At 37.5% G+C, this 20046-nt stretch overlaps 1 protein-coding gene and 1 long non-coding RNA gene across 2 annotated transcripts; both read right to left on the reverse strand.

Annotated features, from left to right (window-relative positions):
* Positions 1-533: 533 nt before the first annotated feature.
* On the reverse strand, positions 534-1862 carry LOC133734075 (uncharacterized). The gene is made up of 4 exons (XR_009858035.1): positions 1773-1862; positions 1516-1645; positions 1350-1415; positions 534-1052 (listed from the first exon to the last, which is right to left on the reverse strand). It is a non-coding gene; the product is annotated as an uncharacterized LOC133734075 (long non-coding RNA).
* Positions 1863-8360: 6498 nt separating this feature from the next.
* Positions 8361-18982, reverse strand: LOC133727979 (uncharacterized). Its single transcript, XM_062155407.1, has 6 exons — positions 18415-18982; positions 15505-15572; positions 15333-15413; positions 9325-13275; positions 9158-9212; positions 8361-8589 (listed from the first exon to the last, which is right to left on the reverse strand). Exons 1-4 carry the CDS (start codon positions 18980-18982, stop codon positions 12139-12141), a joined length of 1854 nt encoding a protein of 617 aa, XP_062011391.1. The 3' UTR covers positions 8361-8589; positions 9158-9212; positions 9325-12138.
* Between the last annotated feature and the right edge of the window lie 1064 nt (positions 18983-20046).

Here is a 20046-nt window from a genome sequence, read left to right on the forward strand (position 1 = left end):
AGACTTATTTGTGTGGTCTGAATGCCCTTAAATAAGAAATATGAAGACTCATATGTAGTGTCTTCTCTCATACAACAACACTTAAAGGTTGTGCTAATTTACTTTACACGACAATTATATGTGGTCGTAAAGTGTATCAGAGGACAATTAAGTGTCGTTCTATGGTTGATTTGTATGACATTTAAGTGTTGTGTGAAAGATTTTTCAATTATACATATGTGATGTTGGGAAATGGTTTAGACAATAGATTTCTGTTGTGTCAATCTCATTACGACGACAATTTACTGTCGTTTGAGATTATTTAGACGACAAATTTTTGTGGTCTAAATATAACAAGGACCACTAATAGTACGTGTTTTATATTGTCTGTAATCACGTCCAATCACACTTATTTGTTGTTGTTATACACTGTGCAGCTGCAACCACACATTTTGGTGTGCTTTTGTTGTAGCATGCAGTTTGTGATGACACATTTTAGTAGTCCCCTGTACAATTGGTATGCATGCATTCTGGAAATTAAAATTGCCCATTAATGAAAGTATGAAACCATAAAATCCACATTCAAAATCATTCATTGCAATTTCCATTAATCCACTAGTATCTCATGTACACAAACTTAATCATGAACTTCAGTTCAAAATAACTCATATATACTAATCTGGATCTGAAGACAAGTCTAAATGCTTAATGAATGAAAAATTTCTACTAGACACAAGTTAATAAAGGAACTAGCTAGCTATACTGCTGTACTGCTGTACTAGTTTCACAATCTGATCATGAACGGAATCACCCAAATCATAGAAGTGGTCATAGAAAACGGAATGGCCAGTGAGCTTGCAGAGACACAAACCTGCTGACCCATTGCAGAGACACAAATCTTTCTTGACCCCCATATAGACTTATGCTGCATATTACAAGAGCAACTAGTCTTCATTCTCAATGAGGAACAAGATATTGCAGAAAAAAGAACAAAAACCTTTGCTGCAAATCTGGTAGGTGGTCTACTCGTCTGCATTTAACTCATGTGCAGCTTAGTGAGGCATTTAACTCATCTGCAGAAAAGATACAAGCTACGTAAATATAATTAAATATAATAATACCATGACCATTATCAAAATTCAGGCATTGGTCAAACCTATCAATACTCTGATATATGATTTTGCATCATATTAATTTGAAGCTGGTATTGTACAGTTCAGATAAAGCCGAAGTAAGTACATTATATTTATCAACAAAGAGATGACTCAGATGAGTTCATCAAATACAGAACATACTTATCAGAAAAATCAGAAAACTCCAAGTGTAATGAATTATGATGATGTTTAAGGAAAACATGCTGAAGTACTTACACATTGAGAAGAGATGAGCTTTTCGATTCAGAGAGAGCGCCATTCAACTTATTGTTTCCAAGAAACCTAATCATGAAGACAGAAATACATGCCTCAATTAGTACTTGAAAGAGTACATTTAGGAGGAAAATAAAACAAGTAAGAGCTTAACAGAGTGGAATTTTACTGAGTTGCAAGAAGAGAAGAAGACCATCACTTTCTTTGATAGATTCCTCGTCAGGAAAGAATATAGGAGAATAAAATCTCTTGGCACTTGGCACAAGACAATAGTCCTGTTGCAGTCCTATATTCGTGGCCTGTAGTGCACACAATCTTGGCAGGTTATAAAGATTACGGCTAAAATACAAGAATAAATAGGTCTATATGAGTATGAAGTAGACTTAATATTTAGTGTGGAATCCAAAAGACCAGTTGGATTCCTACCTTAGTTCTCCCATCATCCACATCTATATACATAGGCGTTGTCTGGAAGGAAAAGTCAGCAAGATCTTCAACCTACAGGTTTAATGGGAAATGTATTAATATATATAAGAAGTAACTCATGTAACATATGGGCAATCCAGTCATGTAAAGAAGAGACAAAAACAGTTTAGAAACTACTGAACTATGGCAGCATATTAAGTTAATAAGTTATGCTAAAACAATGAAAAATAATGTGGAAAGCAAGAGATTGACTAACTGCTATGAGTTTGAGATATAATGCACAAACCTTCTTAGTCTGGGTTGCAGAAAATAAAGTTGTTTGCCTATTCTGCACATTCAATAGAAACTTGATCAGCTAATGCATATAACAAGGTTAAAGTCCAATTGCAATTGCAACAAAAACCATAAAAGAAAAAAAATCATAAAAGTTATTTTGAACTGCTGCACTAGTCCTGCTAGTAGAAAAAAAAAAAACAGAAACATATGGATGCATCATGGTTCATACTTGATGTCACTTCTTAAGTTGAAATACTACCCAAGTACCCAGTTTGCTCAAATTATTTTTCTGTTAAGAATATAACAAAATATATTAAGACGGTTAATGCAAGCTGTATAAACTCTGCAAAGGCAAGATATAAGTACTAAATCAGTTCAGACAAATATTATCTGTCACAGGTTATCATCCAGACAGTACAAAAGCAATGTATGGGATTCAGGAACGCATTAAAACAAATGAAATACATTGAACTTCAAACTACATGAGGGATAGCAATACATGTGTAAATGGCATCAATGAATCCCAAAAAAGGTTTAATCAGTACCTAAAGGGTAATTAATAATCAACCCAAATGTTACAAACGGCATACATATATTATAAACAAAATAAACCCAAATGGTACAAATTGCACACTTGTATTAGAAACAAAATCCCTCAAAATCAGAAACATAACTTTGCTTTATTTTTGCTTCAAACCTATTCAATTGAAACTACTAAGAAATTATTATTCCATTGAATTCCATTTGTAAAGAACTCAGCAAATGCATCGCCAATAATTCAACTGGCCCTGTTCATTGAAACAAATAGGTTTCACACGCAGAAAAGGTTTTGTCTTAAAGTTATACAGATAAGGCTTTGAACTACTCATAAACCAACAATGTACCCGTGAGTATATCTGGCAAAGAGTGTCTGTGAATGAATACGTCACTAGCTGAACATAAACTAAACTACATATTCATTTATTCTTACCTACACAACACTCAATGAGAAGATGTTGAGCATCTCTTGCGACGCGTACATCTGGAGGCAACATCTCCTTAATGATCTTGGTCATGCTTTCTGTGAAGAAACAGTGAGTTAGTTTACATCATTCAGTATTCAACTTGAATATGAGAACTAATAAGGTGTAACACATAAATGCTGATGCCCTGATTTGAAATGAAACCAGTAAAAGTTCCAAGCATGCTATAGAAGATATTTGGAAACCTCCAAGATATTTGATTGAGGAATCGTTTAATCTATATAGTTAAAAAATGTACCGAGTGGAGTATAAAAGGTAGACATAGAGTGAAAACAAAATTGCAACCAAAACCAATGAGCAAACCATGTAGACCTACTTAAACATCTCTTAGGCTTCAACAGTCCATGTCCATCCAATTAAAACTACAGGGCAAATCCATCGAATTCAAGTGGGAAATACATGACGCAGTTTGAATCAAGAAAGTGGGAAAGCTATGAACTGATACATGTTTGGCCAAACCAACCTCAGTTGTCATATCAAAACAGCCGGAGTTAAGATTGCTAGGATTCAATTGATGGTTTGGAATATTTCTGGAGTTTTTCGTGGACACAGAGACCAGAAAATCCTGTTAGGAATCCAAGGGGTCCTCTTAATCTTAGAGTTCTGCGAGTATGATGTTTATCAGTCTTACTCTTTGGTGAATGAAATCATAATATCTGTGTGACTTTTCTGTGTACCATTACAGTTTACAGATGCTTTCTCTTTACCTTGCATATATGATGAACAAACTAAAATAACTTGACGAGGTAAACTTACGTAGTAACTAATAAAGATCATGGTATAGTAGTAATAATGAAACGATAATCAAATGTGCAGTAAAACATTGACAGATTTCACAACATAAAGTCTACTAGTGAAGTTTAATCTTGAAAGCCCTACAGCCAAATGACATGATATATTCTCAATTAAAACACAACTTTCATTAATCACTTGTCTAGTTAGAAATCAGAAGAGTCACTCACAATTGGAAAACAACTATAGATACTGAATAGCCCGAATGGAAACCCTTCACTTCTGAAATCTTCCTCCCTTTGCCTTCCCACAGTTCAGTTTCAAGAGCAGCAAAATCAAACTCCCATTCTCCTTCGTTCATATGGTACAAGAATTTCATGATCAATGTATAAGTGTACAAATTACAAAAGTATCACCATGATAACAGAACAAATTGAAAAGAAGGAATTACCAGTTCCATGGAGACCATAGGTGGAATTGGATGAAAGTGGCCCGACATAGGTCTACATGGTAACAAGCTTCCCTATTTTCTTACTCTCATTCTTTCTGATTTCACTTTTCATTTCCCAATCTGCTACCCAAAAGAAAAGAAAAAGAATCAATATCATAATTTTTTGCTCAGAGATTAATGGAGAGATAACCCAAAAGCCAGTCTCCATGTAAACCCCACAAGACGCAAGGCCCCATTCATCAATCAATAGAGCTATGCAACCATATCATACACTTGCAATTTGAATAAAAGAAACCCAGTTCTAGACTGAGAAGAATCAGCCAAAACCAAGCTTAGAAATAAAAACCCATATAGCATAATTGAGCAAGAGACCAATAAAGACACAAACTTGCCTTTTGAAGCAAAACACTGACAGAATCTTGAAAACAAGCCATCTCAAGTCAAAATTGAATGAATCAGACCCCAATTTAAGAATAAGAAACAAGAATGACGAAACCCATATCTCAAATTTGCAATCTAAACACCTGAAATTATCATACAATCGTGAATTAAAAAACAAATTCTATAACAACCCTAAATCAGATGGATACCTTAGATTAGGCAGCTGGATTCGTACATAGCTGAGAGGCCAATCAACGCCTGCTGAATCGAGTATGAGATCTTGCCCTTCGCGAGGTTACAATCGAAGTGGTGGAGGTCGTCCCGACGATAGTGCGTAGCGATGAGGTTGAACACAGTGTTTTCGGGATATTTGGCGGACATCGAATAGGCCGATGGTGGAGTCCAAGGTCATGGCGATATCGATGATGAAGGAGGCCAAGCAAAGGACAAATTTGGGAGGAGAGACAGAAGAGATTTGACGGGGGAGAGAGAGAGCAAAACGAAAATCTATCCGAAGATTGAACCCAATCAAAAAACTAAACTAAAAAACAATTGAAACCCTAAATTGCTTACCAATATCCGAATCAAAAATAGCTCTATTTGTTGCTGGAGAGCTCCATTAATCTAGATGCAAAAGATGAAGTAGAGACTAAGAAGAAGAAGGCCGGAGAGACAAAGAAGAAGAATCCAGAGAGTGAGAATCGAGATCTGAGAGAGTTGAGAGAGAAGGAGAGAGGCTGGTGTTTGAGTTTTTCGTTTTCGCGGGTTCTAACTAGGTCAAGCTGAGAGAGTTGAAGGATGAGAGAAAATGACTTTAATTGGGTGTCGAGGTCTATCTCTATATCAAAAAGCACAAGTCAAAATAACTTAGAAATTTTTTAAAACAAGCTTCACACTTAGACAATATTTAAATGTTGTCTGAATGTTGCAACATTTTCAGTCAACTAGGGCTTGGCTATTTGAGAGGGAAAAGACTGCTCAATCAACATTTAGATATCCCTCCAAATTTGAGATAGGAAATCACCACCTTCTACAACTACATAAATGTGTTGTCTGAATCCTCACCATTTTTCCAAATTAAACCAGTATGGTTTTAGTCTATATTCAGACGACAGAAAAAAAAATTATGTCGTCTGAAAAACTCAGACGACATAAAACATTACTTATGTCGTCTGAAGTGTGTCGTCTGAAGGCCTTTTTGGCATAGTGAATGCTAGTGCTAATGATTTAGTTGTGGCATACATGAAGAGAAGGTTGAGAGGTTACAAGACTTTTGATGTTTGAGGGAGAGTTTCAACATTTAAGGTGTGCATGCCACATCATAAATTTAAAAGTTAGGGATGGTCTGAAGGAGTTAGAAGCTGGGATTGCTGCTATATGGAACTGTGCCAAGTATGTTAGGAGTTCATTGCAAAGACTTAAGTTCGCGGAGTTTGCTGTTTTGGAACAATGCAGGGCAAATGCATGCCAATGTTCCGTTAGATGTAATCACAAGATGGAATAACACATACCTTATGCTTGAAGCTGCACTCAATTATAAGGCTATGTTTGGAAGAATGGCTGAAAAAGTTAGTCAATTTCAAGCATATTTCGAAGAAACTGACAAAAATGGCAAAAGCAGTGTTGGACCCCCATATAATGGGGACTAGAGCAATGCACAAGCCTTCTGCTTGTTCTTGAAGAAGTTTTATGAAGCTGCTGTGAAGCTTAGTGCTTGGAAAAAAATCACTACAAATGTATTATTTGTTGAAATGATTACTTTACAAACTGAGATTGACAAGGCCATGAATGCAGAAGATGAAGTTTTAAAGAGGGTTGCTACTTCAATGAAGACCAAGTTCAACAAATATTGGAGAATCTTCGAATCGGTGAACAAGATAATCATGATAGCTAAGGTTCTTGACCCAAGATACAAGCTGCAGTGGAAAAAAGTAGCTATGGAAAAGGTCAATGCAAGCTATGAGACAATTAACTCGATTCAAGGGGAGTTGAAGAAAATATTGCTGAATATGTATGATGAATATAAGGGCACTGAGGGCAGCAACCAAACTGAACCTATGGGAGAAGATTTTGGATTGGAAGGGGATGACTTGGAGAACCTTGATGAAGGCAGCGGGCAAATAGCAAGGGAGAGGATGGTAGAGCAATCCCAATGCATAAGAAATGAAGTTGATTAATACACTACTACAAAAAGGTCATCAAACGACGGTGATTTTCTGTTGTGTGATGACCAAACTAACTGTGGTCTAAACGAGTGTTGTGTGATTGAAAAATCAGACAACGGTGATTTCACCGTTGTGTGATAATACTTTGCTCAACAGAATATCTGTTTCCGTTGTGTGAAATCTGTGCAAGCATGTGCCTGGCATGGCATGCGCGGGGATGTGTCGATACATTCAGACAACAGAAGAAAGAATTCACTGTTGTGTGAGATTCATAACACACAACAGATATAACTCATTCTCTGTTGTCTGAGATATATAACACACAACAGATATTACTCATTCTCTGTTGTCTGAGATATATAACACACAACAGATATTACTCATTCTTTGTTGTCTGACATTAATAACACACAACTGAAGTGAAATTATCTCCCTTGTCTGTTGATTACTCAGACAACGGAAATGATTTCATTTCTGTTGTGTGTTATGAATCTCACACAACAGAACAACTGAAGTGAAATTTTCTCCCTTGTCTGTTGATTACTCAGACAACGGAGATGATTTCATTTCTGTTGTGTGTTATAATCTCACACAACAGAACTTTGTTTTCCTTTGTTGTTGGTTGTTAGTTCACACAACTACTCTATTTGGTTGGCTGTGGTGTGAATGTTGTAATCAAATTGGGTAACAAACCAGCGACTGTTGTAGGAAAAGCCTCAATTTTGAACTCTTTTACAATCAGACAACACATTGATTTGCATTGTGTTGTAAGACTAAATATTGGACAGTAATTACCACATAAAAAGTACTCAAATCCATATCATTCCATTACCATTTTTCAAACATCCATACATTCAAGTGACTAGGTAATGTACCAAACAATAAAGCATTCCTAGCTAGCTACACATGAATCAAAATGAATTGAAGAATAGTTTTAATAAACTGAGGTGACATTGTTGATGACTTGATTGACATTGTAAGACGCTAATTGATTGATATACACAGGCATGTTATCAACAGGCGGGAAATGGAAAAATAACTATTATGTAAAGCAACCGCGACAGCCTGAAAAGCTTTATAAGCCGGAAATGCTATATTCCTGTGATCATGGGTACCATTACATCGGTGCAACCTTGTCCTGCAAAGGCAACTCAATTAATACCAACGTGCCAATATAGATTCAACTTGTGCAACACAGTGCAATGAAACTACATCAAAGTTTTTTTTATAAAAGTGCATCATTACTAAGATTTCATATGAAGGAATTTTAAACCATAAAAAAGGGCTACAATTTGTCATCAGCAACTGTCCTCAGGTCCACACTAAACAGAGCAAGAGCAGTAAATTAAACACTATAAAATTCCAAAATTCCTCAGTTTTCAATTGGCTATTCAGGTTTCCAAAAAAAAAAAAAATAGTTGACGAAAATAGAAAGGATCTGACCTTGCATCGTTCGTCTCTGGTTCACTCTCCTATCGAGTACAGATCAGTTAAGAGATCAAATTTAGACCATACTATTTAAACCAGTTTATTTAGAAAGAGGACAACATTACCATGCGTTCATATGCTTAAGTTGTAATCAGTCTTTAATCAATAGTTCATGCTCCAGGGTTGTTTCTGGGTTTTTCAACGCGCTAGAGCCAATAACCTTTGGAAACTTGTCTTCTTTAGGATCTCCATGACATCAGAATTCCTTCTTAGCTCATCACCCTCCAATCCTTCTCTCCTGAGGTTAAATGAGTGCAAATAAAGCAAAAGCTTGTATCATGCAAAGACATGCTGACTGAAAACTGCACTGAAGATATACAGTAATTACTTGGAATCCAACATTGCTAGATGACATGCAAGTCATAGCATTATCCTTACAAACAGAACTCTTCTGAAGTATACAATAAAACATTATAACTACAAAAACAGTTTGGCTAATTTCCATTGCTGATACAAAATGATACAATGCACATTTCTTAACTACAAAAACAGTCCGGCTAATTTCCACTGCTGATACGAAATGATAGAATGCACAGTTCTTCAATAAGAATGAAAACTATCTCCTACTGCCCTCAAGCAAAAAACACTACATTCACTAAACACATAAAAGAATCAAACTTTGATGATCTAATCAAAAACCGAACTTGCCCTCAAGCAAAAACACTACGTTTACTCAACATACTCAGAGGAGCTTCAGCCACATCATTTTAAATAATAGCAGTTTCAACACACTAATGTATATAAACAAAATACAATAATGTGGCACAGCTCACAGAATTAAAATACTTCCACATTCAGTGTGAAAATTATAAGCAGATATGTCATGTTGTAGTATTCATATCATGAGTAAAAGTGGATATCAACAATTACCCAGATTTAATCGATTCCCAAAAGCCAGCTTTATATGTCTTATGAATTTTGCTTCCTGCAAACAAAAATAAGAAAAAACTTAAAACTTTTCCATTGTAGCTCACAGAAAAGGGTAATGACTAAACTCTAACACTCATTAAACTGCAAAAATGGGCAAGTATGCATACCTTTAATAAGGTTGTGGCTTAAATTCCAAGGAAACAATAACTTATTCGATACTTGACGATCCAAATCAAATGAAGCAATAGGGCACCTGCCACAAATATAAAACGAAAAGGGCATCACTTCCTTGAACCCATAGACACATTTTACCTCACCATCATTATCAAGTAATTGCACCCAATGGTTCGAAAAGTGCCTACAGATACTTCCATATAATTCCTAATTGTACTTACAGAACACATTAAACACAGAGCAGAAAGCATATATCTTCACTTTACATACCCACAACTTTGAGTCCAACAAAACTAAGAATCAATGTCCGAAAGTCTCAGCAAGTAAAACTGCATTTAGCTCTAAATTTTACCATTGTGACTAAACAGAGACAAAGAGTTGACATTTTTCTCCTTGAATGCATTCACCCAGTTCAAATAAACATAAGGTACAGTGATAGAGTGATAGAAATTAGCAAACTGACCACACCCAAACACCAAAATTCAGTAAAAAGATTGAAGCTTTAATCATAGCAACTGATATGTACCTTGATTTCATCCAAGCTAATGAAATGAATCTGAAAATTTAGTTACCAAAGAGAAGAAAAGACTCAAGGATTGATTATTTCCCATTCAAATACACAAACTATACAGTAACATTTAGCTAGAGCTAAATCCACTATTTCATAGTATAATGATGGAATTTTCAGAATTTTTTAATTTGTTCTGCAAAGTCTGGTGTGGCATTTGCCTTGAATCGAATCGCAACAAAAGGAAAATTAATAGCTTATAGTTTCACATATATCCACTTAGGTCTAAAAGAGGCTGCTGGAGATGAATCAAGTTGTGAGCTAAAGTCAGCAAGTCCTTAGATGGCCACGAAGGGAATCAAGACCAGGCAAAGTACCTTTTCCCTTCTTCATTAGATAGAAATTCAAACCAAAAACAAAGCACTAAAAGCTGGAAAGTTAATTATAAGATTTCCTCTATCCTCTTCCATTTACTATAGCTTTCTTTCTTAGCTGGTCGAAGCATGCACCCAACAGAAAAGAAGTTTTGAAGAAGGAAGTTCATCTTTTTAATTACATTCCAGGACTTATCCATGATGGAAAAAGAAAACTGAACTGAGTTCATGAATAACCTTCTTGTTAAGGACTGTCAACATTTATTGAAATTATGCTGACCTTTAATTCCACTTTCTGCTTTAATCCTCGGCCAGTAGCTGCAATGCCTCAGACCATATTGAAGCATCAGTTGTGATTGAGCCAAATTATGCCTATCAACAACTCATTCAAATAAGCCTTAAACCTGAGTCAACAGAGAATTGGAAAACAGAAAGGAAAAAAAAAAAACCAAAACCGCACAAAAACTTATACATGCACAGAGTTTGAAACCTGGGAATTCAATTAGAGCACCATTCTAGGATATCTGAAGACGTGAAAAAGCATTGCAAATTAAACCACAATACCACAAAAACCAACCATCCGATTCAATAGATTAGACGTAACTGAGGAAAAAAAGAAAGAAAAGGAATTGCAATCAGAAATGACCTCAAACATATCTAAAACTTACCCATTATATTCAATGCACCAAGTAGAGTTACAAGAACTGCCGGAGCCTATACCTGCTTGATGAGCCTATACCTGCTTGATGAGTTCCAGAACACAATACAAAGGCAATTAGTTGTTCCCAAATAAATGCTAATTACGTCATTGCCAATAGGCCTTGAACTGTTCAAAGCACAAGATATCACTTTTTAAAGAAAGTATGAACTTTTTTCTCAAAGTGATATCTTGTGCTTTGAACGGTTTAAGAAAATATAAACTATCCATCAGAGAATCATATTACTATAGCCATACAATCATAATGCCAAAAGGGAGATTACACATACTGAGCATAGTTTTCTATTTAGTTGATATTACTGATTTCAGAACTTTATATAATCAGTAATTTATATATTCGAGACCTCAAACATATATAAATTCCTCATCCAACAACAACGAACAAGAACAAAACAGATAACTCTAATGCATTTGTAAATGAAAAGAAAAAGTAGTAACCTTAGCGGAATCTTGATGTAATTCTTAGTAGACTGATCAAATACAGGTGCCTCCGCGCGGACTGGTGTAACCAAGACAAGTAAACTAGACTGATCAACCAAACAATGGTACGAAGCCATAGCGCGGAATCAAATACCAACATCCTTTGGGTCTACGTTGTTAACTAGAACAAGCTCTATAAATCCAATTGTTACTGCAGTCCATAAACTGTTTCAACTGTTGAATGAGCTTTAAGAAGTTGCATTCACCATTGTTTATAGGTACTTATGCACCTCTTCACTTATTTAAGTTACCATGGAAACCTAAAATATTTCATAAATAGTGTATCAAATACAGTAACTACTGAGTTAACCTTACCTGATGGTCTCAAGAGGAGCAAGAACAGCTTTGGTCATTGCCCCTGCTAAAGCCCCACTAAGGAACTCTCCAACTTCACTTGTCCTCAAGAATCCCCAAAAGCACATAAAGGCACTAGCTTTATGATACTGGCAACAAAGATAGAATGAGAGGTTTCTTTTCTCTTTTGTCCCTCCAATTTCCCAGAAATCCAAACAGCAATTGAATATAAAGAAGACAACTTTTATGTCATGCCCCATTTCAGGAACCCGGAGGGAAATAGAAATCAAAAGCAGAACTAAAAAGCTCTATGCAGTAATGGGGCCTCTAATACATTTCTCAGAAACCAACAGGCCAACAAATGAACACAACAATAACTTCACCAAAAAGATTGGGGGCATTTGGAATACTTACTCTGATGGGTTGGGAGAGGTCAGGGAATTGGAAGTGGCCTCGTGTGGATGAGGAACTTCAATTCCACACTGCCTGCATTCATCTTCAGCACCACAAACTCGGCATGCTGCCCTGTTTCTTTAAACCAAACAAGAAAATCAAACCCTTCATCTGCGACATAGGGCTCTGCATCTGCTTCAATGTTAACATTGTCCTTGTCCTTAATTCCAGCCAGCCCTGGATGATAAACGAAGGTGATTCCCGGCTTTTTGACATAAGACAATAGCACAGAAGTGTTGTGGTCAACAAAATAGACATGGAAAGCTCTGTGTGTAATCGGATAAGAAGGCAGGAACCAGTCTGTGACATTTGATTTCAGGAGCTCTGCTGCCCCAATATCGATATAGACCAACCGCTTCTTTGAGGAAACATCAGTAAAATTAGGCAAATAAGTAGCCATCTTCCCGTCCTCCACTGGCTTTTCCTTCACAAGAGGCTCCATTTTCTCGATCAAAGGTCTATTGTTCGTGAGGGATTGGCAGTCAGCCGGAAGGCGATACTGCTCAAATAGACCCGCATTTTCGTAACTCTTCCTGAACACAACCAGTGTGAAATTGCTGATATAATTAACATGCACGACACTGGAGCTCTTCAGCAATGAAGAAATTGGGGTAGCAGACCTAATCAGGCTATTCGGAGCCAAACCACTGCTACCAACAAGCATAGCCCCAATTCCACCTGGGCTAAGAACGCGCTCAATCTCGAGCACAAGCAGAGCAGGGACTGAAACCTTGTCTAGATCCCTGCAGAACACGAAATCGAAAGACTTGTCCTCATAGTAAATCTCATACCCAAACTGTTTGCGCTTGAGGGAGAAGAATCGGTGTTCATAAACACCACGAGCATTGGGAAACCCCAAATCTTGCAACGCCATCACGGCCGAGGCCGATCCTTCACCGACACAGAGAGCCTTATCACCGTTCAAAAGCTGCTCGCCCATTAGCTCTCTGACCACACTGACAGTCAAGTTCACATCTTGCTTGCACTGCGCCAAATCGAAAGTACCCCAAATGGGATTCAGAAACCGGGTCTGAAAGATGAACTTGCCATGGAACAACCACGAGAGACTTGTGGCCTCTTGTGGTGCCTCTCGAATCTTGGGGGCTCGATTCTTGAGCTAAGTGTAAGGGATATGCAGTCGAGAGAGCTAAGTGTCGATGTGCAGTCGAGAGAGAGCTAAGTGTCGAGAGAGCGGCCGCATGTTTTTTTTTGTTCTTTCTTTCTTTTAGACACGATGTGGGAATCAAAACCTAGCTAGAAATTTTCTTAAGTTATCCACACAACAGAAATATATCTCACTGTCGTCTGAATGTATAAAATGTAAAATCATGGAGGAAAACATAGCGCCTTCAACATTTTTGGTTAAAATGTTACCGCCATTTGCATGTTCACACAACAGAAAACCTTAAATCTGTTGTATGATTATTGTAGCTTGCACTAGCCCTATCTCGGTGAAGACATTCAAGCAAGCATCCTTCAACTTTGGTGCTTAGTTTTTCAATCACACAACGGCAATAATAAAACCCGTTGTCCTAGTAGCCCAAATTTCAGCTTTTCAACATCCAACCAAAACTCCGAAGTGGAGGGAAATCTGCCGCTAAATTTTTAAGGCTCAGACGACGGACCATGCTTAATTTCCGTTGTGCAATGTAGTTCCTATAAAAAAGTTATCACTTTGTTGGCATTCACACAATAGAATTCAACCAGCACCGTTGTATGATTAAACTGACTTCAACACACAAAAGATGATTTGTGTTCCGTTGTGTGATTAGTGTTGTGTGATTAACTTTTTGTACTAGTGATATTTATCGGATATGTATGTCAGCCTCTTTGCAAAGAATTTTGAAATTCACAAGTGGTGGAAGGGCAATGAGCAAACCTATCCAATCCTATATATCAAAGCTAGCAAAGGATATTTTTGCTATTCCATGTTCAACAGTGGCTTCGGAGAATGCATTCAGTTTAGGATCAAGAGTGGTGGATCCTTTCAAAACTTCAATGACACCAAAAATGATGGAAGCCCTTGTTTGCACTTCGGATTGGTTAAAATCTGACCCCCCCCCCCCCCCCCCAAACTTCTACAAAAAGATCCCACTGAAGATGACCTTGAGATGTACCACACTTTGGAGGAACTTGAGAGGGGTAAGCTACTAAAAGTGCATATTACCTGATTCGTAAATGACTAATCATAATATTGTTATTAACCTCTTTTTTGTTCTTTTGCAAAAAACACTTTTAATCAGGGAATTGATGCATCAATGAATAGTACCAATTCTGTTCAAACTGATACCTAAGCATCCTAGAGGTGTTTTAAGGTATGCAGCTGTCTAATTCTATCTCTAACTAGCTTGTTTTAATTATTCTATGTTTGTGAAGTTAAAACAGTTGTTTGACTTGTTTCAAACCTAATGATCGAGATTATAAGTGATGTAGTCTTCTCTTAAGTGTTATTAGATTTTTGGTTCATTACAGAGCTTCATTGACACTAAACAAATTTGATGTGTATGATTGGCAAACTGGCAGCATTGCATATCATCTACAACTGCTACTGTCTATTTGTTATTTTGCTTAACTCCCTTGTTTCTTCATATGAACTTTCAATTTAGTTATTTAGTTATTGTATATTTGTATGAACTTTCAGATCAGTCATTTTATGAACTATGAATTGGAATTTCTGAATTTGTATGAAGTATGAACAATTAAGTGATGAAATGAAATAATGAAGTTGATGAATCATGAATGAGAGTTATTTACTTATTTTTCTGATTTTTTTCATTTACTTATTGGTCTGGGCTTTTTAAATTTACAGATGGGTTGTATTGGAATTTTGGCCCAATCATAAACTCGGTTGGAGGCCCAACCAACCGATACCAACCAAGTCTCACGGTATACCAACAAGTTGTTGGTATACCGACTTCGGTGGCCGGTAATGGTTCTCCATTTTATGTACCAAACTAGTCCGGCACGGTACGTGGTTTTGGGCCTGCGCCTCTGGTACCGAACTTAGCCCAGCCCTAGAAATTCCAATGCTAAAAGCTTTGTTTCCTGGGATTAATTTTCAACTCCACATTTTGTAGATTCCAACCAGGGGAAAATCTGAACCCCAACATAAAATTTCTAATCTCTACTCATACACAACAAGAAACTCAAAATCAAAAATGCATAATAAATTACCTTATCTAAACTTGCAGCAAATAATTCTTCCATTTTGATCCTTGAAGCCAAGTTAGACTTGCACGGATACCATACCAGAACCTACAATTCAATTATCACAGTTCACTTTTGACTTTGAGTCCCCACCCATTAAACCAATTAAGCCCATGATTGAAGCCTTAAAGAAACTAACAACTAGATAAAATGAAGATGATGAAACATGATTTGGTAGTGCAGAACATGCATACACCACTCTTCCCCCTACAGCATGGAATAAAAGCCAAGAACCATGAAGTGAGGACTAAAAAGGCAAGGAGTATAAATTCTCAAGTTTATGGGGGGATAACAAATGGTAACAAGTATCAATCTAATTTCATTTTATATTCTTCTTAAGTTAATATTAACTTGGGCGTCAGACTGTTTTCGGTTATGCAGGTCCCTTCTCCTCATGGTCAATTACAAGATGGATGCGTCTAGGACTTCTCGAAGATTGAAGGTAGGAGAGTATGTAAATGTTGGGTAATCTCTCTTCTAAAATTTAATGCACCAACAGTTGACACCGTATGTGGAAAACGATTCCCCTAAACATTAACATGGTGATAGCCAGATCCATCCAACAAGACTTGATTGGATGGGTAACAAAATAACCAGCATACCAACATGCTCGAACAAATAAGATAGAATTGAAACTCGCTTAGCCACGAAAGGAAGAAGAACTCAAAGAGGCGGAACATCCCAGCACAGCCGAGAAGATCCAGTCGCGGACAGTGATGCAAGTAGAGTCAATCCCAAATGATTGGCGAGGACGGATAATAAATTATCTCGAATACAACATCCAGCTCGAAGATCCCATTAAGGCCAAAAAATTACAGATGAAGGCAGGGAGATATGTGAGAGGGTGAGCTATTCTGCATATCCTTTTCAGGCACCCACCTGCGTTACCTCAGATCGAATTAAGTACACCTCGCATTAAAAGAAGAACATGGGCTCGAGTGGAAATGCAATGGGCAAAAATTTGGCCCACAAGATGCTCACCCAAGGATATTTTTCATTGTACTTCAACAAGTGAATAAGGCAAAGGTCATTTTGACAAGGAGAAAAGGTGCTAAAAGGGTCATGGAGAACACCAAAGATGAGGAGAACGAAAAACTTAAGTCTATATGGGATGCAAATTAATTTTCAGGTAGTATGAAACTTTATAAGGTGATAGGAGCATATTTATAGATAATTTTATTATAAATCGCTATATTTTCTTTGTTAGTTTATTTTGTTTTCAAGTAATATTTTTTTTTTTTTTGTATTTTATAGATTTTCTAGACCAAAATAGGACAAAGGAGATAAAAGAAGAAAATTGCCCTGAAATTATAATGAATCAAGGATTCCTGATGGATTAAGGATTGCTCAATCCATGAAGTTACATAAAAGATACAGTTTATTCACCAAAATTAATTACGTCACAAGCTTTCATTGGATGAGTGATGTCAATCATTGATGGACCAATCAAAAAATTAGATGGAGACTTTCCTTTGAAGCAAAGGAGTTAGGAATCTACAAGGAATTCGAAACAAATAGAACTGGTCTTGGGAGCAGTATATGAGGTCTTTGGACGTTAAAATCAAATACACGACGCACAGGAGGAGCAAAAGAACTTGGAATCAACTTGAAGCAGAAGCAAAATTCTCGAAGCATCAGAACGATCAATTAATTTTTGATTACTTATTGATAAAAGCATAAAATGCGACAATTATATTGTTAAATCCTTTACATTTTACTTAGCAATTTTCTCAAAAAGTCCATTTTAACTATGTTATCTATTGAATCAATCTATTAATGATTGTTATTAAATCTCAAGCCAGAATGACCATTACATATCCATCCGCTGTCAATGGCTAGACAGGCAAGAAGTTGTAGGGGTACCACGGTAATACATAGGAATAGACTACTTATTATACAACCAGTGCATAGGTACCTAAAAGAAATAGGAAATTATTAGAAAGAAAAACTAACTAAATAGTCCAAATGACCCTAGTGAAAGGCAACCCTAGGCCCAACAGTAAAGACCCAGCCACAGTTCCGTCTCCACACCCTACACCACGCCGCTCAACTCCTCCGCTAGACACCACGACCATGACACCCTGCAAACCTTCAGCCACTCCGACTTACCTTGCAGCCTCAGCCGCCATGACACGCAGCGCAACAACCGCCGCCTCCAAGAGGATAAAACAATGGCCCTGGAAAGCAGAAGGTACGGACCCCTGCATTCAAGCTGCCATCTGACTCTATCATGATGCTCTCATTGCCTCCGTTGTCTGGCAACAGAAACCATATCTCATAGACTCTGCCAGCAGTGACCCAAGCGCCCCAGCTACAATGACGCTTCAACTAAAACATAGCCAGTACCACCACTATGCAACCATCGAACTAGCTATCTCATGAAATCAAGGCTTAGAACTTCCTCCCGTCCGGCAGCAACACCAGCGTGAAGCCGGCCATCACAGAACGAGGACGTTTGGAAACTAACAAAAAAAAAAAAACAAGTGTGTTTTTACGGCGAGGGAGTTTTTTTCTCTCTTTAGGGTTTTTATTTTGTGGTTCCAAGCCAATTACTGACAAGCTTAATGCTCATTTGACGCTGAAATCTTTTAAATTTGTAATTTTCTTAAGTACTTTGTGAAGCAATTCAAGAGAAAAGGAGATTAATTATATTGTTCAATCATTTACATTTTACTTAGCTATTTCCTTTAAAATCTATTTTAACTTTGATATTTTCTTAGGTACTAATTTGTGAAGCAATTTGAGAGAAAAAGAAGATTTAATGGAGCAATAATGACATTTTTTTTTTTGAAAGAAATGTGGATTTCATTAACGCATGCCAAGATGACCATTACATATCCTTCTGCTACCTTCGACAAGACAGATCAAGAAGTTGTAGTAAGAGAACTACTGTGATACATAGAAATAGATCACCTATATTCGAACTAACCGCTCACTTATTTAAAAGTGAGCCTATAAACTATAGAGAATTGTAAGACATAGTATATAGCCCCTACCACACCTACCTATATTTTTTCCTTGCCCTTCAAGCATGGGCTAGGAGGGTTACCTGAGTACATTACACTCAGGAGCTCTTCAGCAGACACCATCTTGGCTAATATCTGCGAATCGTCGGTGCCTGAAAAGATAAGGCACCCTAGCACTCCATCATGAAATGGGCCTATAGATCCAAAGGTTCCAATTTGGGGTCCAAAAACCCACAGCCCATTACTGGTCCAACCTTTGCCAAACTCCAAAAACCATAGACACCATTTTGCTATGGACACCCCGAAAGGAGATGCCCACACTTTGAACCCGGAGGTCGGACCGGCGACATTCAATTGCATCACCGCCATTGATACTGTTATAAGCTCGGTGACAACTGTAAAAGGACGCAATAGTGTCCAAATTTGTTTCAAGTGTGATCCATTGATACGCTCATCGCCGTATTCATCTATAGTCCCGATCGGTGATAGCGTCGCCCTAGTTGTACACGGCATCCATCCCGATTTCCACCTCTTAAACGGCGCCCAATAGAACCTTAAGGTGCACACCAGCTTCGGCGACAGTGTCGAGGATGAGCCCTCAATGTCGACCCAGTTGTCGCCTCGCGGTGGAATGACCACCGTCTCTACCATCTCCTGTGAAGACTTCTGGATCCTTGTAATCTGAGATCTGTCACCATGATTATCGATCTGGGTTCACCAGTTCTGATGTGGATGAACCAGAGAGAGTCACCCACAAGTAGGCTTGCTAAGAACAAAACTCCGACATAGAGCAATAGGTTCGTCGACAAACATCGACGTTGGAGTGCAACCGGAAAACCCACGGCTGCGACCTTAAAGCGACACAGATCCCCAAAGCCTAGGCGGCTAGGGTTGAGGGACCGCAGAGTCATTTTTGTGAAAAGAGCTTCTTTTTTGGAGCAATAATGGCATTAAAAATGAAGTATAGATAAAAAGGATGAGGTTTGAATACTCCTTTGGTCAGAGATCACAAAAGAAGCTCATGGAATTCATTGTTCAAATTAGTTGCTGCAAAGCTGAAAAACTGGAAGTTCAAAATCAGCTTTTCGGATTGAGTTTTGGAGGACTTTTCTTGTAACATTTCGATGGGACTCTTGCAGTATGGGCTCGCAATAGTTGAAGACAAAATGTAGTACAACAACATCCCAAGAGCTTATCAGAAATGTCAAAGACGCAACAGGAAACTATGCCCAAAATAGGCTTTCCGAGAAGTCAGAATCCAGCAGCTTGCCAGATCGCATTTTGGGAGACTTTTTCTATGACCTTATTGAAGGTTTCTCTAAAGGAGATTGATCATTCTAGAAGACATGATGTCATAGAACATTGAAAAATTGCGAACCCTCCAGGAAAGTTGAGGCAACAAGTCCATCGTAGTCCAAGAAGGAAGCTTGAAGAGAAGTATCAAATCCTATTCCAACTAGGAAAAGTTTGGCTGTGAGTTTCGGAAGGCTGCTATGCTTTGCAAATTTGGATGGTTCACAACACCATAAACGTCAAGAAAAGGTTTTAGAAGAATCCTAAAGGTTCAGCTTGATTACGATGACTTCAAATTAATTTATTTAATTTCAATTTTGTGCACCAATCGAAGGAAGCCTCAAGCAACTAGGGAAGCAAATTGCAAGCAGAGTTGAAGAATGAAATAAGACATGTCATATCCTATAAATAGAGGTTTTAGC

This window comes from Rosa rugosa, chromosome 2, assembly GCF_958449725.1.
Source record: "Rosa rugosa chromosome 2, drRosRugo1.1, whole genome shotgun sequence".
Classification (NCBI taxonomy): Eukaryota; Viridiplantae; Streptophyta; class Magnoliopsida; order Rosales; family Rosaceae; genus Rosa; species Rosa rugosa.

What these genes read in the sequence shown, in the direction of transcription:
- LOC133727979 (XM_062155407.1), bottom strand. Translation starts at nt 18,982, where the DNA reads ATGGTAGAGACGGTGGTCATTCCACCGCGAGGCGACAACTGGGTCGAC. An exon ending in CCTGAGTGTAATGTACTCAG is followed by an intron (nt 15,573 to 18,414) that starts GTAACCCTCCTA and finishes TCCATGCTGTAG; the next exon opens with GGGGAAGAGTGGTGTATGCA. An exon ending in TTGCTGCAAGTTTAGATAAG is followed by an intron (nt 13,276 to 15,332) that starts GTAATTTATTAT and finishes CCTTACACTTAG; the next exon opens with CTCAAGAATCGAGCCCCCAA.